The 23,499-nt window shown below is 45.4% G+C and overlaps 1 protein-coding gene across 1 annotated transcript in view; it reads right to left on the bottom strand.

Annotated features, from left to right (window-relative positions):
- Window positions 1-23,499, bottom strand: part of Fry (FRY microtubule binding protein) — a 249,244-nt gene that overhangs the window by 36,794 nt on the left and 188,951 nt on the right. The window contains exons 44-51 of the mRNA XM_059248951.1: window positions 21,922-22,529; window positions 20,533-20,630; window positions 19,655-19,825; window positions 13,674-13,814; window positions 10,734-10,913; window positions 8,446-8,607; window positions 4,214-4,288; window positions 146-316 (exon numbers count right to left, since the gene is read on the bottom strand). Coding sequence (XP_059104934.1) covers window positions 146-316; window positions 4,214-4,288; window positions 8,446-8,607; window positions 10,734-10,913; window positions 13,674-13,814; window positions 19,655-19,825; window positions 20,533-20,630; window positions 21,922-22,529 — 1,606 coding nt within the window. The remainder of the gene's footprint in view (window positions 1-145; window positions 317-4,213; window positions 4,289-8,445; window positions 8,608-10,733; window positions 10,914-13,673; window positions 13,815-19,654; window positions 19,826-20,532; window positions 20,631-21,921; window positions 22,530-23,499) is intronic.

Below are 23,499 nucleotides of genomic sequence, written 5' to 3'. Positions count from 1 at the left end.
TGCTTTGGAGAAGTTGATTCCAAATGGAGTTTACAGTTTCCCAACTAGAGACCTTGCTATAGAGAGTGGCCAGTAGGGAAAGCGACACTGTTTTGTTAGCCCGGGACAAGCCGAGAGGGTGACTGTGACAGAGGATACACCGTACCTCTCCGTCCTCCAGTTCCACGTCCAGGAAATCGAAGTCCCGGAAGACTCGGAACTGCTGCTCACTGTTGGTGTCGTCCATGTTCTCCTGCTCCCGGGCGCCGTCCTCGGATGACACCAGGCTTGTCTGATGCTCTGGCAGATCCAGGTCCCCACACGAGGAAAAAATCACCTAGGAACCAAAGGAGTCCTCTTCTGAGAAACTCACCTCCCTTCGGGTGTTTGTACGAGTGATGGCCATTGGCTCCCCGGAGGACTGTGTCTCCAGTACACACCTAATTCCTTAAGTGGGTATTTTTAGAATGTTCTTCTATTATTTATGTTGGACAGGTGCCTTCGGATTAAACTCGCTGCAGACATTCAAGTGCTTACACTACAAAAGCATTCTAGAGTTGAATGGCTATCTCAGTGCGGATGGTGAGATACTGTGTGTGTGTCTTTGTGTGTGTGTGTGTGTGTGTGTGTGTGTGTGTAACAACTAAGCATGTGTTCACAGCCGAACTGGAGCAACTAAAATTTTCCACTCTTCTTGAGCTGAGGTTAGAAATTATGTACCTTCACACGTCAAATGTACATAAATAATATTTTAAGGATGACGTCAAGCTATGTTATTATAAAATGAACCTCGGGAACAAAGGCTTTAACCCTTTGAGAGATAAACCAGAGACTGGAAAGGATTAGCAAAGAGAAGCCAAATTCCTATGTGTAGGTTCTTTTTAGTTAGACATTCTATTTTTTAATTAGTTAATCAACTTCTTAAGACAGAGTCTCACTGTGTTTCCTGGCTGGCCTGGAACTTTCCATATAGACCAAGGTGTCCTTAAACTCAGAGATCTGCCTGCCTCTGCCTCCCAAGTGCTGGAATTAACAGAGAGTATGACTCAGTGGCAGAGCATTTGCCTCATATACTGAGTGTCCGGGTTCAAGCTCCAGCAAAACCAGAGGAGAAACAAAAAAAGAAAGAAAGGGGGGCGGGGAGAGAGAAAGAGAGAGAGAGAGAGCAAGAAAGAAAGACAAAGTGCTGGGATTAAAGGCGTGCACTACCATGCCCAGCTATTGAGACATTTTAATAGATCTTTAAAAAATGGTTGGTTCATTTTGTCTTTGTTTTTTTGAGATAAGGTCTCATTATGTCTCTCAGGCTGCCCTAGAACTCTTTATGTAGCCCAGGCTGGCCTCCATTGAGGAGGGTCCTCTCACCTCAGCCTCCGGGTTACTATGTTTACAGGTGTAAATCACCATGCCTGGTTTAATAGAACTTCGAAGAACTAATAAACAGCAAATGTTTTGCTAGCCACTGTCTGTTGAATACAGATATAAAATCAAATCAAAAGCTTTCTTTTGTGAACTGAGGTATCCAGGGGAAAAGGGGGGGGGGCACAACTGTGTTGAAGATTCTACAAGAATGAATGGCCACTGGGCAGTGGTGGCGCACGCCTTTGATCCCAGCACTCAGGAGGCAGAGGCAGGCTGATCTCTGTGAGTTCGAGGCCAGCCTGGTCTATGGAGTGAGTTCCACAGAGAAACCCTGTCTCGAAAAAACAAAAAACAAAAACAAAACAAAACAACAAAAAAGTAAAACCTTTGAAATACATTCTTAGCAGGTCACTAGCTTCCACCAATCCAAGCTAAGAATGTCATCAGATGTCATCCAGCAGCAAGGATTCCCCTGCTTGATGTCGCCCGCTGCTTTCCCCACCAGTGCATGTGGTAAATGTCATGATTTATGAGAAAAGTTCCGTGGTGGAACACGACATTCAGGTCAACCTGAGTCTGTGCTCCCAGGCCACAGTCACTAAAATGTGGCTCAAGGGCTCAAGAATAAAGTGGCTTAATTCTTTTGAGGGGAGAGCTATATTCTGTGTTGACACTTGATATAACCATTATAATATTCCCCTGTTCCTTTAAAGTGGGCAAGTTATTGTAAGAACAGAAATGTAACAAATACCTTTCCAGGTTAAAAAGAGTGAATGGGGATTGAATGTAGTATTTTTTTTCTCTAGTGTGTAAAAATAATCCTATGTTTTGGACTGCATAGATAAAACATCTCAGATCTGAAAAATCCAAAATCTTAAAATGTTTTAAAACTAGCCAGGTAGTGGTGGCGCACGCCTTTAATCCCAGCACCCTGGGAGGTAGAGGCAGGTGGATCTCTGTGAGTTCGAGGCCAGCCTGGTCTACAAAGAGAGTTCCAGGATAGCTAGGGCTGTTACACAGAGAAGCCTTGTCTTGGGGAAAAAAAGAAAAAGAAAAAAAAAAACTCACTATGTAGACCAGGCTGGCCTTGAACTCAGAGATCCTCTTGCCTCTGCCTCCCGAGTGCTGGGACTTAAAGCATATGTCACCATGTCTGGCTTAAATCTGAAACTTTTTTTTTTTTTTTTTTTTTTTTGGTTTTTCGAGACAGGGTTTCTCTGTGTAGCTTTGCGCCTTTCCTGGAACTCACTTGGTAGCCCAGGCTGGCCTCGAACTCACAGAGATCCGCCTGGCTCTGCCTCCCGAGTGCTGGGATTAAAGGTGTGTGCCACCACCGCCCGGCAAATCTGAAACTTTTAAAGTGATGAAATGCTCCAAGTGTTCAAATTTTGGAGAAGTCTAGATTTTGAGGGGTGATCACTGGGTCAAGTGTACCCAGTTCTCCAGAATCTAAGATACACTCAAGTTGGAAGCACCTGGTCCCAAGCATTTCAGATAGGGAGCTTGTCACCTGTTTCCCATGAACTGTGTGCAACATGACACACCCTCGTGAACAGGGATCACAAATGAGTGTGCAAGATAAATCAAATGGAGGGCCGTGGAGTCTTCAGCTCAAGTCCAGTTTCCTCCACGGACACACCTTTCCTGGTAAGCGCCGCTTACTGATTGGACCGTACTACAGGCAAACTTTTGTGGCCAGGAAATCTGAGGGTGTTCAGTGTGAGCTTAGGGGAAGAGTGATGCCCAGAACAACACCACCGCAGCAGAGGTAAACCGTCCCATCATGAAGTCACACGACAAAGGTGACTTAAACAGAAGCCCTGTTATAGCTGGTGCTTTCCCAGTTGACACATTGGCAGGCTTTCAAGGGCCGCTATTATTTTACCTGCTGGTGAGGAACAGACATAGTCTGGGCCATTAAAACACAGCTTCACAGAGAAATCTGTGCCGATTCTAAATTTCTTAGTTCGTTATTTCTTTTTAAATGAAGACTAAAGATACTGTAATACACAAAAATATACATGGAATTCAGGCCCTGAGGTTTCTAACATTTTTTTTTTCTAAAAATATGCTCACCATACATAATTTGAATTTTCTGAAATTGCTTTCAGAAATTTGCTTCTGCACGTCAGTCATCTCTTCATCTAAAAGCCTGAAGGCATTTTCTTCTCTACCTATAACACCAGTGAAAGTTTAAATGTCATCATTTTGATAAATACTTGGTTTTTGTTTTTTGTTTTTCAAGACAGGGTTTCTCTGTGTTTCCTTGACTGTCCTGGAACTCCGTCTGTAGACCAGGCTGGCCTTGAACTCACAGAGATCAGCCTGCCTCTGCCTGGCCAGTGCTGGGTCTAAAGGCGTGTACCGCCATTGCCCAGCTTTGATAAGTATTTGTAATGTTTCGTTTTTTTCCATTGTGATGTAACTAGCAAGCAGACTATAACATTTTTTGTAAACTTTGGCCAATACATCCTTATTTTCAGCAAGTAAAATGGTGACATCATAATGCAATGAGTGGGCAGTGGGCAAAACTATACTCAAGAGGAATTGGAGGAATGTGCCCATATATCACGGAGATGCGGCAGACACCATCATGTATGTGGTGGTATAGTCTGGGCATGTTTACACAAACAAACAGAGGTCTGAACACAGCTGTTTTCGAAGTCGAACTGGAGCAAAGGGCAGTGAAATCCTTCCTTGTCTCTGCACTAAAATTACAATTCATGGGGCAAGAAGGGAGAAACAGGGGCTGAATGTAATGGTGGCTATCGGACTTGTCATTCACAGTAGAATCTTCAAGGTCAGTGTCAGAACAGACCAAAGGCAAAAGCAATACGATACCAAAATGACCATGGCACACAGAAGAACTTACAGATGGGTTTTTGCTTAGTCCAACTTCTTGGCCACACAGAGAAAGGACGTGAACCAATTTCTCTTTTGTTCTTTTCTGGAAAACAAAAAACACAGGTAAGGTTTTCATTCTGAGGCCCCATGAGCAAATCTGCCTTAATACTATAGGTCCTAGCTACAAAATGTGGATGGTAATTCTTAAAATGTAGCCCCAGATAGTTGAGATATAAAACACACAGGCTTGGCACAAACAAGAATGTAAAATAACGTATTGATAACTGTAAAATAACAATAGCGTATTCAAATACTATTTTATATATGCTGAGTTAACTATCCTCATTAGAGTTACTAATTTTGTGATGAAGTGCCATGACCAAAGGAGCCTGGGGAGCAAAGGGTTTATTTGTCTCATGCTTCCACATTATTGTTCATCACTGAAGGAAGTCAGGACAGGAACTCAAACAGGGCAGGAACCTGCAGGCAGGAGCTGATGAGAGGCCATGGGGGTGCTGCTTACTGGCTTGTTCCTCATAGCTTGCATGGCCTGCTTTCTTATAGAACCCAGGACCACCAGCCTAGTGGTGTTCCTATCCACAGTGTGCTGGGTCCTCCCCCACCAATCACTAATTAAGAAAATGTCCTAGAAGTTTGCCTGCAGCCTGATCTTTTGGAGGCATTCTCTCAATCAGGTCCCTTTCTCTCTGATGACATCACACTATCCAGCACAGTTACACAGATTGTTATTAGGTTTGGCTAGATGGCCCAACTGGAAAGATGCATGCCGTCAAGCCCAGCTCTGTGAGCAGTGGGATATCTGAACCCACACGGTGGAAAGAGAGAACTGACTTTACAAACTGTCCCATCACCTCCACATACATGGTGTGGTTGGCATGCGCTGTGGCATATTCCCAATCCCTCAAATAAATACATAAAGTTAAAAGTGGAAATTTAGTTTTTTTAAGGTACTAAGGAGTAAGTCCAGAGCTGCAATGCATGCTGGGCAAATGTTCTTAACACAGAGATGCATCCCTTGTCCTCTTTTTATTTATTTATTTTTAAATTAAAACAACTTTTATTTTGTGTGTCTGGGTGTTTTGCCTGCATACATGTCTGTGCACCACATGTGTGGTGTACCTATGGAGGCCAGAAAAGGGCTTCAGATCCCCTGTAACTGGAGTTACTGATGATTGTGAGCTGGCATGTGAGTGCTAGGTCCTCTACAGGACACAGTGCTCTTAACTGCTGAGCCATATCTCTAGCCCTATATTATTTATTTTAAAGTGACTATTAACTAAAACAAGGCTCTCTCCATGTTTGAACTGTACAAGGCTTCCCTGTTACCCAGGGTGGGTGTGTGCCTCTATGAGAATCAGTTCCTTGGCCCTTCAGTGGCCATCTGTGGGCTCTCTAGATATCTCTTCTTGTACGTTATAACTTTTAGTTCCAGAGAGGCTTGGCTTTTCTTCCATCAGAAAGAGATGTATTTTGTTACAGAACAAGCCTTTTCTGGCTCCAATGAGAATATTCTTACTGTTAGTTATTCATAAGCCATGGCAAAGTTAGAATTAAGTTAGGTTTCAATCCCTTTGTTTTTCTTCATGAACCTCCGTTTGCAGCCTCTTATGTATGACAAGACTCTTCTAGAACCAACCACATTTCCTAACAAGGTAATGAAGGTTTCAGAATGAAAAGAAATACGGTGACTGTGACCTAGAGATGTTGACATAGTTAAGATCCAGTCGTAAAATAATCCTGCAAATCCTCCTTTATCTGATTTTGGTTTGTTAGATGGAAACTTCTAGAAGCTGCTATTCATGTTAAGATCTTCCTCCTTTTTTTGAGAGTCTGTGTACGTAACCCTAGATGTCCTGGAACTACATAGACCAGGCCGACTTCGAACTCACAGAGATCCACCTGCCTCTGCCTCCCCTCTGCTGGGATTAAAGGTGTGTGCCACCACATCCAGTTTAAGATTTCCTTTCTTTATGGAACTTGGTTCACTGTATCTTTCATCCCAAATTATAGAATTACTGAACGTGGGATCACTTCACAGCCAGACAGGAAGGCTGTGCTGCTGAAGGGTGGCAGATCTCAGTTATTTCTCCAGCCTTAGTTTCATTCGCCAGCTCTGAGGTGAAACCAGTGAAGCAGCAAGGCCCAGGACAGAACCATCCTCATCTCTTTCCCAACCACGACTCCAGCCACCAGCCACTGCTGTGTACCACTAGGCTCTGGGCTGGCCTTCCAGTCCTGGAGATGACAGTGAGCTGTGAGGTGTGCAGACACAGTCCTGGGCTTGCTCGCTACCCACCTAGCCCGCTTCTGATAATCCAGGCTTTCCTTCTATCCTGGGAAGGGCTCCTCTTTGCCACCTTCAAACACTGTGCAAGAGCCTCTTCTCCTGGGCTGGAGAGGTGGCTCAGTGGTTAAGAGCCCTTGTTGCTCTTACAGAGGACCTGCATTCAGTTCCCAGCACCCACATGGCAGCTCACAACCATCTGTAAGTCTAATTCCAGGGAATCTGGCGCCCTCTTCTGGCTTCCACAGGCGCTGCGTGCACATGGTACGTACGTACGTGTGTATACACACACACACACACACACACACACACACACACACACACACACGCAAAACACGTATACACATGGAATAAAAATAAATCAATCTAACGAAAAGCTCCTTTTCCAGAACCACTGTGGATGTCAGAAGAGGGTGAGTAGTCTCCATCCTGAAATCATCAGAACCCGAAGCCATGAAAATCTGGAGCCACTAGATTTTGCTGTTGTTTCCTATGGAGCTAACAGGGGGCCAAGACCTTGGGAAGGGAAGGTGGGGCGGTAAGAAGGAGTGTTGTGGGATAACCTCTGTAGGCTGTGAATATGTTTTATTACCATTGGTTAATAAAGAAGCTGCCTTGGCCTATAGCAAGGCAGGATAGAGCCAGGCTGGAAATCCAAGCAGAGGTACTGGGAGAAGAAGGGCAGAGTCGGGAGAGATGCCAGAGCAACAAGATGTACCAAAGAACAGGTAACGCCACAAAGCCACGTGGCAAAATATAGATGAATAGAAATGGGTTAATTTAAGTTATAAGAGCCAGTTAGTAATACGCCTGAGCAAGAGGCCAAACAGTTTGTAATTAGTATTAAGCCTCTGAGAGATCATTTTAAAAGCGGCTGCAGGACTGGGTGGGACAGAAAAGCCTCCATTTACGAAGGAGAGAGAGTAACGCTCTGAATCCTAACATCTGGGATGCAGATGTTAACAGCTGGGGTGCAGCTGTGCTTAGAGCCAAGATGGATGCTGCTGTCATTTTGATCTTTAGGTTTTTATCGAAAGCCCACGACGCGCTAAAGGCTTAGTCACCAGCCTGCAGTGCTGTTGGGAGACGGTGGCCCTTAGGGAGGGGGAGCCTAGTGGGAGGAAGTTTCGGCACTGGAGGTGAGCTCTTGGAGGGGACAGCGGGACTCCCGCCCCTTCGCTCTTGTTCTTTGCTTCCTGGCTGTCATGAATGAACTCCTCCGTCACGGTGTACCGCGCCGTCACGGGCCCAGCGGCGGGGCGAGTGGCCATGAACTGCAGCCTCATGAGCCAATGCAAGTCGTTATGAGCCTGCAGGTATTTTGACTCATTTACACAGAACTCATTAACATGGATGGCTTAATAAATTCCTTTTCCGCTTAAGGTCACTTTTCAGTGGGCGCCTGGCACGTGTCACTGAAACACTGGAGAGAATGCAGGGTTTTTACCTGACGGCCGTGTGGCACCGGAGCTGTGATGGTTAGCCGCGGGCTCTCGTCCAGTCCTAGGCTCTGATAACTAACCGCAGAGTTCTGGCAGTTCCTCCCGCCCTGTTCTGTTTCGTCTACTGATGTCAACTCTGCTTCAAGCTTATGCTCTGAGGGGAACCTCCAGATGGCCCTTTGAGTGTGTGACTGTAGCCACTCTTTATTGGACATATTTGGGGGACTCACTTGGACATGGGTAGGGGGACAAGGGTCAGGACTGCCTTACACAAATTCGAAGAGCTGCCACGTGAAAGGAAGCTCAGATTTGTTTCCCAAGCCACAGGAGACACAGAAGCAATGACTGAAGAGGCAAGAGTCAGACAACTAAACACAACGGGCTGTTCCCAATAAAGGGATTGCCCTTTCAATGCTGAGAGACCCCACGGCTGGAGGCGCCAGGGTCTACATGGCAACGTTACTGGGAGGTGGTGGTGAATGGCAGAGTTTAGTTTCACAGAGGGACCTATACCTGAGAATACTGGGGTCTTTTCCAGCTCACAGGAACAAGGACATTGGAGTTAGAGCCTGAGGAGGTGGACGACGCACTCCGGGTGACGGCCATTGCCCTCGGCTTCCCATCCCGTCCAGAGGAGTTCTGTAGTTCGTCATATCGTCTCCCGATGATCGGTGTCTGGAGAAAGGACAGTGCAGAGGCACTATTAATCCACCCTCACACTTCTACAGTACATGGAACTGTTCAGCCCAGAAGAAGTGAAAAACTGGTTAGAACCAGAACCAGATCAGACAGAGAGACTCAGTGTTATGTGCAGGCTCTTTTTCCTGGTCGATGTACGTTCTGAGCCATTTGCACACTGAATATCTCCCCACCCTGGTTGTCAGCAAGAAACCAATGCCATGGCTTCTTCATTAGACTTTAGATCAGCGGTTCTCAATCAGAGCGTCATGACCCCCTCACCAAACCTCTATCTCTAAAAATATTTACATTATGATTCATAACAGTAGCAAAATTACAGTTATGAAATAATAACGAAGTTAATGTTACGGCGGGGGTCACCACAGCATGAGGAACTGTGTTAAAGGGTCGCAGCGTTAGGGAGGTTGAGAACCTCTGCTCTAGACTCTAGTGATGAAGACTTGTAAAACGTGAGGCCAGCTGAGTCAGTTTTCAGATGTTTAAGCTTGAAAGGACCATTCTCTCCCCCGCTCCTCCTGCCTCCTCTTCTCGCCCCCACCCCCAGTCTCTCTCTCTGTAGCCCTGGCCTCCCTGCCTTGAACTTGCTCTGCAGACCAGGCTGGCTTCGGATTGTAGCCTATTTCCTGTGTGCTGAGAGTGTATACTGCTTTCATCATGCCAAACTTGCAATAACTTCTTGTAATAAAAGATGAAAATTCATTTCCTTCTCTCCAATCTCTAGCTGTCAATCTTTATGCACTCTCAATTACTGACAATTTTATCTAAATTATTTCTATCATTTCAATTATTCAACTGGATGAGGTCACGGCCAAGGTATTATGCAATACTTTATGAAGTTCACTTTCTGAGAATCCTACAATATGTGGTCAGGCAGGGGGTGCTTTTAAAATTCTGCCTCCAAGAAGGTCTCACAGATGCCAACTTGAGATCTTTGAAATGGCAGAAAGTGACCAGAACCTTCTGAACCTAGACTATAGGTCTGGAGCAGTTCTGGGTCCCTGTGAGCTGAGGGATGCATCTAACTGGATAATGCTTTCTCTATTTTTGGATCAAAAGAAACTCAAGTCAAAAGCTTAAAAATGGCCCCCTCTCCAAGAAAAAAGTTAAATATGGCTGTTGAATTAATGTATTTTTTAAAAAAAGATTTATTTATTTTTATTTTATGTGCATTGGTGTTTTGCCTGCATGTATGTCTGTGTGAGGGTGTCAGGTCCCCTGGAATTGGAGCTACAGTCAGTTGTGAGCTGGGAATCGAACCCAGGTCCTCTGCAAGAACAGCCAGTGCTCCTAACCGCTGAGCCATCTCTCCAGCCCCTAAAAGTTGTTTTTTTTCTTTTGTTTTTTTTGAGACGGGGTTTCTCTGTGTAGTCATGGCTGTCCTGGAACTTGCTGTGTAGACCAGGCTGGCTCACAGAGATCTGCCTGCCTCTGCCTCTTGAGTGCTGGGATTAAAGGCGTGCACCACCACTGCCCAGAATTAATATCTTAATATCATTTTCACATTAAGTATAGATGCAGATGTCACATCTTGAATGTGGAAGAGGTGAAGGTTAATGAAGCATCAGTTCCTCCCCTCCCTTCTCAACTCTCATTTATTTGTGTGATACATGTACGTAAGTGTGAGCATGCACATGCCTGCATCCGGGCAGGTGGAGGCCAGAGCGGGGCGTTGGGTGGGAGGGTGGCCTTCTGTCTCTTTCTACCTCATTTCCTTGAGACTGGAGACTCGCCATTTTGGGTAGCATGCCCTAGGAGCTCTCAGTGTCTACCTTTTTTCCACCCTGCAGTGGTGGGATTATGGACACACACAGCTATACCAAGCTTTTTACATGGGTGCTGGGGATCTGAACTCTGGTCCTTGTGTCTGGAGAGTGGGCGCTCTTACCCCCTGAGCCATCTCCAGCCTGTGGTTTCCATTTTTGATAATTCCCAATTGAGAGCCCTTTACTCATGCATTGTTAAAAGAACGGAACCTAATTTAGACTTTAGAGTTCTTCATTTAAAACAAATGTAAGTCTTCCTCTCTCTAGGCAACCGCTTTTCCCCCTGGCCACCATATACTCAGGCTACAGTTCACTGAAAGAGCCACAGTAGGTCAGCACCTCTGAGATGTCGAAGTGGAAGTCCAGAGTCTTGCCTGGCAGCTCCTTGGAGGCACTGGTCCACACCCGGTGGAGCTCTATCTTGGAGAGGTCACTGTGTTGGTATGAAGGCAGCACCAGGCTGGCCGATCGAGAAACGACCAGCTTCAAGATATTCAACGCTTCCCTCCAGTGAATGCTCTGTTGGTGATAAATGTCCAAGGGTTAGACGTCAGTCCGCATTTTGAGAGACAGTGCTCACTGCTCAACCATCTCCTAACCGGTCAGAATTCCCTGACTTAACACACAGTCTGTAGTTAGGAAAAGACTAACGACCTACAAAGAGCATTACGAGTGAAGCGAACCACATTGTGGGGATACTCAAGTAACCAGATCTGCCGTGGCCATATTCACGTCACAGAGTTAAAGACCGCAGGGCATTATTTTTGCTAAGGAACCACCTTAAGTTGTCAAGAGACAAAAGCGCGCCGGGCGGTGGTGGCACACGCCTTTAATCCCAGCACTCGGGAGGCAGAGCCAGGTGGATCTCTGTGAGTTCGAGGCCAGCCTGGGCTACCAAGTGAGTTCCAGGAAAGGCACAAAACTACTCAGAGAAACCCTGTCTTGAAAAACCAAAAAAAAAAAAAAAAAAAAAAAAAAGAGACAAAAGCTTCACGTCCATGTTAGACTATTGATCATTCATAGGCAGATTTCCCCGACCACCAGGGTCCTGTCTCCTTGGTCTTACTGTTTCTCTGGGTGTCCTGATCTCATTCCTCCTCACATCACATCCTGCTCATCAACTGACACAGGGATAGGGTGCCCTTCCCACCTCTCCCCGCACCCCTCCCTTCCAATAATCTGGTCCCTGTTTACTTCCCCGGCTTGTAACTCAGCCGGTCTTGCTTAGACCATTTCAATAATTCTTTCAAAAAGGTGTATTTATAATTTTTGTGTGTGTATGTGTGTTAGTGTGTTTGTGCATGCGCCTGTATTACTTTATATGTACCGTGTACGGGAGCCTTTGAAGGCCAGAAAAGGGCACTGGATTCGCCTGGAAATGGGGTTACAGGAAGTTTTGAGCTACCGTGTAGGTGATGGGAACTGAAATTTTGGTCCTCTGCAAGATCAGCCAGTACTCTTAACCCCTGAGCCATCTCTCCAGTCCCTAGAGTGAGCCTCTTAATACCCCAAGGAAATAGGCCATGTGCCTTGGGTGCCCTTACCTCCTGTGAGCTAACCTGTGACTGAACACACTGAGCACACATCTCCCCTGTGAGTGCTAACCCGTGAATGAACACACATCTCCCCTGTGAGTGCTAACCCATGACTGAACACACACTGAGGACACATCTCCCCTGTGAGTGCTAACCCGTGACTGAACACACATCTCCTCTGTGAGTGCTAACCCGTGACTGAACACACACTGAACACACATCTCCCCTGTGAGTGCTAACCCGTGACTGAACACACACTAAGGATACATCTCTCCTGTGAGCTAACCCGTGACTGAACACACTGAGGACACATCTCCCCTGTGAGTGCTAACCCATGACTGAACACACATCTCCTCTGTGAGTGCTAACCCGTGACTGAACACACACTGAGCACACATCTCCCCTGTGAGTGCTAACCCGTGACTGAACACACACTGAGGACACAATTCTCATTAGCCCTTGAAAAATGAGTGGGAGGAAAAGAAAACCCTGGAAATTAAATTTAACATTAAATAATTTCTGGAAAACAGTGTCTAAAGTTTACACCCTACACCTTTGTCAACGTGATTAACCAGAGAAAAATCCAGGGTTTGTCTTTGAAATCTGGGACACACCAAGTACACCCCCGAGAAGAAAGGATTATGAATCCAAGGACTGCAGAGAAGCAGATTTCTCTGCTGTCGAGTGTGGCTGAGGGCTGACCCACAGAGGAACATGGACTCCCTTCTGTCTGTGGTTGCACGTAACAGATTAGCTAGTAGGCTCTAGAAATCGCTTTGTTTTCCTGATGTAGTCTCAGAACAGAGCTTTATGAGGCAGTCTGTGGGTCTTTGCTGATGTGCTCTGCTGGGCAGGTTGCTGGGCCAGGGAAACAAAGGCAATACCCCGGAGCCCCAGAGCCCCGGAGCCAGGTCTAAGTGTGACCTCCAAGTCTACTAGCCGACATCTTGGCCCTGACCCTTGTTGGTTTGTGTGTGTGTGTGTGTGTGTGTGTGTGTGTGTGTGTGTGTGTGTGTGTATAAATTTTAATTTTAATTAATTAGTTTATTGGGACAGGGTCTGGGTTGTCCTGGAACTCATTATGTAGATCAGGCTATCCTCTAACTCACAGGTATCCACCTGCCTCTGCCTCTGCCTCCTGAGTGTTGGGATTAAAGGTGTGTGCCACCATGTCTGGGCTGTTTTCATTTTTATTAATATGTTTAGGGACTGCTTGTTATAGAAATATTACAATATTACAGAAATAGAGGCAGACATAACAAACTTTTATGTTCTTACCATTTATTCACATTTTGTCATTTTTCTTCATCGATCCCTCTAATTATTTTTGGTTGGTTGTTGGGTTAAGTTTCTAAATTCCAAAGTAAAGATCTGGCCTGGAACTGTGTGTGCACACACCTTCTTTCTCCCTTCTCCATCTTGGAAATAAGACACCAGCACAGGCCCTTCCTCCCAACTTCCCAGCCAGGGATGTGCTTGGAACACTCAGCCTGTGTGCCAATGAGACAGTTATGTCCCTGAAGCAAGGAATGTGTTAAGGTCTCTTTCTGTCTTTCTCTTACCAACGCCACTCAGGGTGTGACCAACTAGCGTGCTTGCCTGTCGGCGACGTTTCATGGATATAGAGGAATGAATGTGGGGCTGGATGCCAGGTGGCCTTACACTCGAGGGCAAGCCACAGGCAAGCCTCTCCGGTGTCTCCTGGATACCTCTGATGAGTGAGTGAGTCTGTCCAAACACTCACCTGCACATATTTTTCAATGGTCTTCAGCACTTCCACGTTGAACTGCTTGACAGGAACAATGGAAAGGTCCATGTAACTGAGCAGACTGTAGATGACCTGGAGGAGCGGTTGCTGCATGCTGGGGAGGCCTTTCTCCAGTAACTGCAGGAGGCAAAGTGCAGCCAGTCAGTTTGTCCCTCTGTCCCTCTTCCCCGGAGAAGTACCAGGCTTTCCCACAACCCTATCACTGCAGCATGCTTATGGGGGCAAACAAAACCCTAACTATTGTTTGTTTGTTTGTTTGTTTGTTTGTTTGGAAGAGGCCTCACTATTCTGCACTGGCTGGCCTCAAACTCACAGACATCCTCCTGTCTCTGCCTCTCAAGTGCTGGGATTACAGGCGTGCTCAACCACTCCAGGCTAAAAGCCTAATTAATGAATAAAAAGCAGTGAAGGCAATTCAAGGAGCTCCGAAATCGCAAGCCTAAAGTTTAAATAGTGAAAAAACAGAAAATAAACCTTGATGGGAAAACCATGGGACACTACCAAAATTACAAATTTAAAGATATAATTTGTTCGTTACCAAATTGGCAAAGGCTAGAAATTGAGAGTACTCATTGTTGGTTAATGAGTATTAATTTTAATGTTGGACATGAAAATTTCACATATCATTAGAGATGTCAATTGGATAATTTAGCAATGGAGATCAAGAAAGCTAAAGAGGTCTACAACTCTTTTGTGTGTTTTGATTTTTGTTTTTGAGACACTGTTTCACTGTGTAGTCCAGGTTAGACCCAAACTCTCCATAAACAGGTGAGAGCACTGATACACAGGTGAACATCACCATGCCTATTCAAAGTTCATAGCTTTGGAAAGGAGAACCATACTTCCAGGAACATACCCCAAACCAGAAATAAACACTTTGAACATGTATAATTTTGCCATGGCTTTTGTTATATGGTTAAAAATATCATACGTGAAACAAAAGAAGGATCTAATGAGGGATGATTCAATTGACAGATGGTTTTTTTTGTTTGTTTGTTTGTTTTTTGTTTTGTTTTGAGACAGGATCCCACCATCTAACTCTGGCTGGTTGGAACTTGCTATGTAGATCAGGTTGGCCTCAAACTCACTTTGGATTCCCAAGTTCTGGGATTAAAGCTGTGTGATACCACACTCACTTTACAATGGCATTTTAAACATGGTAGATAATATTAAGTAGAAGACAACACACACACAAGTATCTATATAACAGATAATGCTAAAACAATGTTAAGAGCATTTCTGTACAAATAATATCATTTTTTTAAAAAGCTTTATTTATTTATTTTATGTGCATTGGTGTTTTCCCTGCATGTATGTCTGTGAGGAGGGTGTCAGATCCCCTGGAACTGGAGTTACAGACAGTTGTGAGCTGCCACGTAGGTGCTGGGAATTGAACCTGGGTCCTCTGGAAGAGCAGCCAGTGCTCTTAACTGCTGAGCCATCTCTCCAGCCCCCAAATAATATAATTTTAATACCATTTTTCTAAAACAATCTTCTTTCAAATTTTGTGTTTGCATACTGCCTTTATAGCAGAAAAAGAAATTGATATTATCCAAAGGAAAACTAAAATAATGAGAAACTAAGTATGATAGGCATCATGATAGAAGTTCATTGTTCTAGCCAGAGAGACGTCTTAGAGGACAAGAGCAAAGGCTATCCCTGTAGAGGGCCTGAGTTCAGCTCCGACCCACACAGGGGCTTGCAGCCACCTGTAGCTCCAGACTCAAGGGATTTGCTGCCATCTCTTGAAACCAGTTATTTCCATATTTATTTTTATGTATGGGTGTTTTACCTGAGTGTAAGTCTATATACCACATGCATGCGGTGCCTGCAGAGGCCAGGAAAGAGCGTCGGATCACTTGGAACTGGGGTTAGGTTATGAGCAGCCATCTAGGTGCTGAGAATCAAACTTTGACCCTCTGGAAGAGCATGGCTGAGGTGCTGAGCACCCCTCCAGTCTCCATAAAGCTTAAAAAAATTGTGTGTATGAGTGTGCATGTGTACAGGTGCCATGAAGCTAAAAGATAATGTCAAGGGCTGGAGGGTGGGCTCAGCAGCTGGAAGTACTGACTGCTCTTCCAGAGGACCTGGGTCCAGTCCCCAGCACCTACATGGTGGCTCACAACTGTCCTTATCTGTAATTTCAGAGCATCTTATGGCCTCTGCAGGTACTTCATACAAAGTGTGCACTTACATAAACACAGGCAAAATACCTTTAACACATAAAAATGAAAAAGAATAATTTTTTTTTTTTTTTTGGTTTTTCGAGACAGGGTTTCTCTGTGTAGCTTTGCGCCTTTCCTGGGACTCACTTGGTAGTCCAGGCTGGCCTCGAACTCACAGAGATCCGCCTGGCTCTGCCTCCCGAGTGCTGGGATTAAAGGCGTGCGCCACCACCGCCCGGCGAAAAAGAATAATTTTAAAAAGCTTTTTTAAAAAAAAGTTCACTGTTTGCTGGTTGGTGGTGGTTCATGCCTTTAATTTCCAGCACTCTGGAGGCAGACGGCGGATCTCTGTGAGTTCGAGGCCAGCCTGGTCCACAAAGCAAGTTCCAAGATAGTCAGAGCTATTATACAGAGAAACCCTGTCTTGAAAAACCCAAACAAACAAACAAACAAACAAACGAATAAATAAATAAAATAAATCGCTGTTCAAATTCCCTTCAAAGAGCTGACAGGAACGATTCAAAAGATGTTGAACTCCCACATCAAATGACTGGGCAGGTCACATACCAGGAAGCAGAGAGCTGCACAAACCTATTGTGCAGGAAAATGACTATGTCGACTAGAAAGGAAACAGACAAACAAAACAAGGACACACCATGAAAACAGTGCGAAAGTGTAAGCAGAACAGAACGTGAAAGGACAAACAGAATAGCGAAACTTTGTCGGGACCTGGGAAAACAAGTGCACTTACACACCGTTTGTAGTAATGTAAACTAGAAAAATCTTTGTGAAGACCAACCTCCCAAATGTGGAAGAACTAAGTAACATCCACATATCCTCATCCTTAGATGATGGACTTCTACTTTAGAAAATGGGATCATATGATACAATTTTGTAAAATTATTTTTTTATTTTTTTCCAGACAGGGTTTCTCTGTGTAGCCCTGGCTGTCCTAGAACTCACTCTATAGACCAGGCTGGCCTCGAACTCACAGAGATCTGCCTGCCTCTGCCTCTCAAGTGCTGGGATTAAAGGAGTGTACCACTACCACCTGGTTATTTATTGATTGATTGATTGATTGATTGATTGATTGATTGATACAAAGTAACAATCCAGGACTGGAGAGACAGCTCATGGTTAAGAACGCACACTGCTCTTGCAGAGGGACCAGAGTCTGTTTCCTAGAACCCGTGTTAGACAGCTCACCACACCTGCAACTCCAGCTCCGGGTTTCCAATGCCTTTTCTGGCCTCTGTAGGTACTATACTCACCTGCACCCCATCATAATTAAAAAACAAATCTCGGTAAAAAGTCAATGACTACTTGACACATTACCAAATATCACTTGATAGTGTATAATGTGATAACAGGGCCGTTTGCAACATAAACAAACCACACACACGTAAGCATCAAAATACAAAAGACTCACACTCATGTGTAAGGCAGGGCACCAAGTAAAATACTGAGCAAGCAGAGCAGGTTCAGAGGGGCCTGAGCACAGCCACACGGGTCTGTGTGTACACATGGCCAAGACCTGGACAAGCCAGAGAAGCCGAACAGAAGTCAACAACTCCATAGGGCAGGAAACCAGTGTGTTGTGGGCTGTTGGAATCACACGGTGACCCTCCAGAGCAGAGCCAGCAACCAGCTGACTGAAATTAGTCAGAGACAAGCCAGCAATTTGGATAGAGAAGACACACAGGAAGAAAAAGGAGGGGACTAGAGTTTGGGCTTCTGGGATGAGGGAAGAGACGCATCCCTTGTGGTGTCTCCGGCTGAAAAGGAGGTCAGCCGGTTGCTTCTCGGCTTCTAGCAGGTTTTCACCCCCACATCTGACTTCCGAGTCTTTGTTGGTAAATAGAACGATACTTAATTTAAACCTACATGTGGCGACCGTGGCTGAGTGGCTGGTGGCGTGTTGACTGCGGGGCCGAGGGGCCGCAGACGATAATTAAAATACCAGTAGATTTATGTGCAGCTGGTGAGCGGACACAAAAACATCACCAGTGAGTTCATAATGGCGTGGTTTGCTGACAGCTTTGAGATAAGGGCTGAGCAGAATAAATTATGCATCGATTAAATTGTTTTTCGGATCTGTTTATTTATTTATTTATTTATTTATTTATTTATTATTTTTTTTGGGGTTTTTTTTTTTTGAGACAGGGTTTCTCTGTGTAGCTTTGCGCCTTTCCTGGAACTCGCTCTGTAGACCAGGCTGGCCTCGAACTCACAGAGATCCGCCTGGCTCTGCCTCCTGAGTGCTGGGATTAAAGGCGTGCGCCACCACCGCCCGGCCGGATTTGTTTTTTATGTGTGAATGTTTTGCATGTATGTACGTATGTGCACCATTACATGTCTGGTACACATGAGGTCAGAAGAGGGTATCAGATCCCCTGGAACTGGGGTTACAGACAGTTGTGAGCTGCCATGTGGGTGCTGGGAATTGAACCTGGGTCCTCTGCAAGAGCAGCCAGTGCTCTTAACCACGGAGGCATCTCTCCAGCTCCAGATTTCTTTTTCCCTTTGGAAGACAGAATACTATTCCACTGTATGTACACACCACATCCAATTTGTACTCTGAAAACCTCTATGGTGAATGTTCTAGACAAAGTCTCCTGTGTGGTCATCTCACTCATTACCTCCTAGGACTGAAGTGGCATGTCCTCTGCTTTTGTAGCAGGGTGTTTTTATTGGTTCTTCTCATACTTTCTGGGTGCTGAGGGAAGAGTGTCTTTGCTTGCAGGGAAAGATATGACCATGGAATTATCAGAAGCAATGGAATTAGCCAATAAACCCTTGGCTGTTGACAGTCTGGCATGGTCCACACACCACTCATCAATATTGTAAGTCAAAACCTTGTTGGATCAATGATAAGTGTCAGATGGGTGGCACCCTCTGTTAGGTTGATACTTTTGGTCTTATAGAGTCCTTGAAAAAAAAAATGATGTTTCAAGTGACCTGGAACTAGATAATTACATCAAGAAGAATTACGGAAGGCTGTTTTCTTTTCTTTGGGGACAACCTTAACAAGAGTTGGGAAGAGCAAATCTCAGAAGGAAAAGAAACATTGAAAAGGCTGGAGGAAGTTCACTGTTATCAGTCATTTGCTCAGAGAATGACCTGTGTATCAAACACTGGAGGTGCTCTCCATGCCCTCTGTTGCCCTGTGAAACACTATGATTGTCTTACATCCACGCTACCGAGTCAGAGTAAGGGCTCGAGAGGGATGTGCTAGAAACACATTTGTATGGCATGTTTCTGGTTTCACAGACAATAGGCAATGATAAAGATTTTATTTTAAGATTATACTTTGTTAATTAGTTTAGAACAATCCATGATGAACACATCTAGCCACGTAGTAACTCCTTGGTAAGATCTGAACCCCACCCTACCCCCTCCACCTCTCAAGTGCTGGGATTAAAGATGTGCACTGCCTGCCTCTGTCTGTCTCTGCAGCTGCCACTCTGTCTGCCTCTACGATGTGCACTGCCATGCCAAGCTAGGATCAAGTTTATCTCAGCCATACTCTGATGGGTATATGCAGAGTGAGTAGGGGGTAAACTTTGGAGGCAACTGGATCTAGGGCTAGTTACCTTAAAGTTAGAGCTCATCAGTTAACTGAGCCAAGCCTCAGCTTCTTTACAGAATACCCAGTCACTGGTATGTTGGGAGGATTTCAAAGGAATCCATTAGCATTTGTGATAACACATGGTAGACAGTCAATGTCAAAACTCCATAAACATGTGAACCACGGATGCTGACATCAATGTTATCCTGAGCGTCAACGCTTACCTCTGCCAGGTAGGTGACCATGTTCAAGGTGATGTCGGCGTAGGCCTCATGAAGGTAGCGACAGACCACGTTGACCCACGTGGAACAGTCCCTTGTGTAGCTGTGCGTTTTGTAAAGGGTCATGACGTGAGCCAGATTGGAAAGTTTAGGATTTTTTTCTTCCAAGCAAACCTTTGAAGATAAACGGGCCAATTAGAGCATTCCAATGGACAGGAAGAAATGTTAGTAAATATCCTAAGTCCTAATAGGCTGGAACGCAGCCCCATATAATTTTTGGTAGCCACAGAAATACTTTGTCTAGTAATTAGTTAATACACTTTCCCACTTGCTTTGCTTTCTTTAATTGTTACTGTGTGAACATGTACGTGTGTGAGCAAGTGAGTGCCAGGCAGGGCATGTGGGGGTCAGAGGAAGCCGGCTCTCACCTTCCATCATGCGGGTTCTGGAGATGGAGGTGGGCAGGCTTGGTGACAAGCACCTGCTCTTCCTGAGCCAGCTCTCCAGCTCCCACTGGCCTCTCTGCCTGTCTGTCTGTCTGTCTGTCTGTGTCTCTTTCTCTTTGTCTTTTTTTCCCGAGACACGGTTTCTGTGTATAGTCTGTCCTGGAAGTCACTCTGTAGACCAGGCTGAGGTCACAGAAATCCACCTGCCTCTGCCTCCCAAGTGCTGGGATTAAAGGTATGCACCACCACACCCAGCCTGCTTGCTTTTCTTAATAATGAAGGAAAAAAAAAGCCAGTTTGTCACAGCCACTTAGAGATTTCCATTATGAGTGGTAGCAACTTTCGAGACAACCACTGCTTTCTCCAAACTGGCCATTTCCATTTGGCCCCGGGACTTCCTAATGGATCTGCTGCATATGGAACCCTAATGCATACCTGAGCAATCCTTTCAGCTATATCCTTACAGAACTGATTGGGATTTTCAAAATGCTGGATCAGTTGGGGCAGGAGACACAAGACATTCAGTGGAAATCCTGGAGGAGAGAAGACACAATGGCAATGGCTGAGTACGGGACGTTGTGACTGGTAACAGCGGGAAGGCGTACACAGAGTTTGTTTTGTTCCAAGGTGATTTGAAAATTGCAGTGGGTAGCTGGTCCAGCTTTGACCTGGAAGCACCACCCCCTTGGGGCTTCGGTAACTGTCATGCCTACAAGGCGGGCCTGAGAGAGGACCCTGAAGACCTGAGATCCGGATGGGCCAGCTCTCTTGGTTCCTGGATCCTGGACGCTGGAGGTAGACCGAGCAGAGTTCTCCAGAGAACACCGCCAGACTGCACTACACCTTTCCCAGACCCTGTTACCTATCCCTTCACTTGTAAGTTACCCCACAAAATAAACCTCCCTTTTGACTACGTGGAGTTGCCCTAATATTTAAACCAATAGAAAATTGTCTTTTCGTTGTTGTTTTTTGAGACGAGGTCTCATGTAGACCAGAATGATCTTTAACATGAGCAAGGATGACCTTGAATTTCTAACCCTCCTGCCTCCATTTCTTGAGTTCTGGGATTATAGGGATGTCCCACCACACCTGGTTGTGTGTGGTGCTGGGGACTGAGTCTACAGCTTTGTATAAGCCATGCACACGCTCTATCCACTGAGCTACGTCACCAGCCCCCAAGGAGCTTTGGGAAGGAGGGTAAGTATGATCAGCTAAAGAAAAAAAATGATATAAATGACATCAGTTACAAAGAGGCCACTGAACTCACACTTGCGATTTCAGCAGAGTAGTCACCTGTTTGTGGCAACGGTGACTCATACAGATTTTATTGACATATACCGAACTGAACTGAAGTACTAGTTTAAGATGTTTTAAGTATGAAAATGTAAGCTGGATGTGGTGGCGCACACCTTTAATCCCAGCACTTGGGAGGCAGAGGCAGACAGATCTCTGTAAGTTCAAGGCTAGCCTGGTCTACATAGTGAATTCTAGGCAAGAAAACAAAGAAAGGCACCCTCCCACACCCCTGGCAAAACCAAACCAAACCAAACAAATCCCAAAAGATTTGGGAATTAGGAAAGAAATGTAGAAGAGCAAGGGAGTAAGTTGACAGTCTTTGCAATTTGACCTAGAAATCATTCATTTCCATACATATTCATATGTATATATGTATACACACACAAATATATCTATATAAATTGGTGCCCCTTTTATTCGATCGCCAATGTCTAATACTATAGATACAGACATATAGTATAATCTTATTTCTCTAAGGCTGAATGCAGCCACCATCAGGGCTACAAGGATGCGCGGTGCTGGCCTTACCGATGGCTTGGGATGAGTCCACCATGGGCACTTTGGACACTGGCGTCAGCAAGCTGAAAAGCTGCAGGGTCAGGTCTGTGGTGGTGAGAGAGGTGAAACCCTTCAGGAGCAGCTGCTGTAACCCCGAGAAGTCAGCCCACTGGAGCTGCCCTTGGAGTTTCTCCAGCTTTTCTCGGTTCTCGGCTTTATCCAGCGGCATATGGGCCAGCAGTCGGTTCAAGAGCCTCAAGGCCATGAGGTATTCGAACTCAAAGTCGGACTCCATCAGGGCCACCGTGACCCAGAAGATGGTGGCCAGCAGGTTGGTGGGATGGTTTACGTGGGATGGGTCTGTGAGACTGTCCTTCAGGGAGGAATTGCTTCTGGTTTTTGAGGAAAGACCTTGTTGGGTACAAGCTTGGATTCTGTCCAGCGTGGCGCTTCGAGGCGGGTCGGAGGATCGGTCAACCACACCAAACTTCTTGGGCACCGAGAAGCTCCTTTGGTGCCGGCTCCGCTCTGCAGTTGCGGTATTGCCGCTGGGAGTCCCGGGGTTGACGTTCAGCTGACCAGTGCTCTTCCTGCTGGCGGTCAGTTTGCTGCTGGAGTTCAGATCTGGTGACGAAGAACTGGGTATAAACAGAGGTGAAGTCAGCAGAGAGCCAGCATGCGCCACTGAAGAGCTGGTGCTTTTGTCTTCTGAGAAACAGCCAAGGAGGACCACTCCTCAGAGAACACCGCTTAGTCTACGACCATAGCACCCTGAACGCGCCTCGGTAGCTAAGCAGGGCCAGACCTGGCTAGTACTTGGATGGAGGACTTTCTACTTACGTATCTTTTATTCTTAACTCAAAGCTATGAAAAATAAACCTTAGCAAGAACAATCTCCAAAAATCAAAAAATAATACTAACTTTCATTTATTGAAAGTCTAAAACCCCAGCAATTTAGTGACCTTTCATTTGTATCCTATTTGAATTTGGATGGGAATAACCATAAAATAAAATATACCAACAAGTACAAAGTTTATCTCCTTTTAACTTAGAACAGAAAGTTATCAAGAAGGAAAAAGGTAAGTGCACAGGGCAAAGGAAATGTTTTTGCATTTATAAAATTTGATTGTTTCGTCCTGTTTCCCCTTCTGAGACAGGGTCTCACTATGCAGCCCTGGCTGACTCAGAACTCACTATACTGACCAGGCTGGCCTTGAACTTAGAACTGTCTTTTAACCCTATTCATACCGAAAGGGTCAGACTCTTTGTCAGCCTGCCTTCCTTCCTTCCTTCCTTCCTTCCTTCCTTCCTTCCTTCCTTCCTTCCTTCCTCCTCTCCCACCCCCTCTCTCATAGAGTCTGGCTATGCATCCTGGCTGGCCTCAGACTCATAATTCTCTTGTGGCCTCAGCCTCAATGATAGGATTACAGGTATGAGCCTCCATACTCAGCTTTACCTATTACACCTTTACAGATTGAGAGATATGGGTTCAAACGATTTATGATTGCAGTGTTAGTGATCACATCAAAGGTATAACAAATGTTCAAGTTATAAAATAATAAAATATTAGCCAGGTGGTGGTGCTGCACGTCTCTAATTCCAGCACTC

The sequence above is a fragment of the Peromyscus eremicus genome, chromosome 23, assembly GCF_949786415.1.
Source record: "Peromyscus eremicus chromosome 23, PerEre_H2_v1, whole genome shotgun sequence".
Classification (NCBI taxonomy): domain Eukaryota; kingdom Metazoa; phylum Chordata; class Mammalia; order Rodentia; family Cricetidae; genus Peromyscus; species Peromyscus eremicus.
The sequence above is the reverse complement of the archived record's forward strand: the minus strand, read 5'-3'. Positions and strand labels throughout refer to the sequence as shown.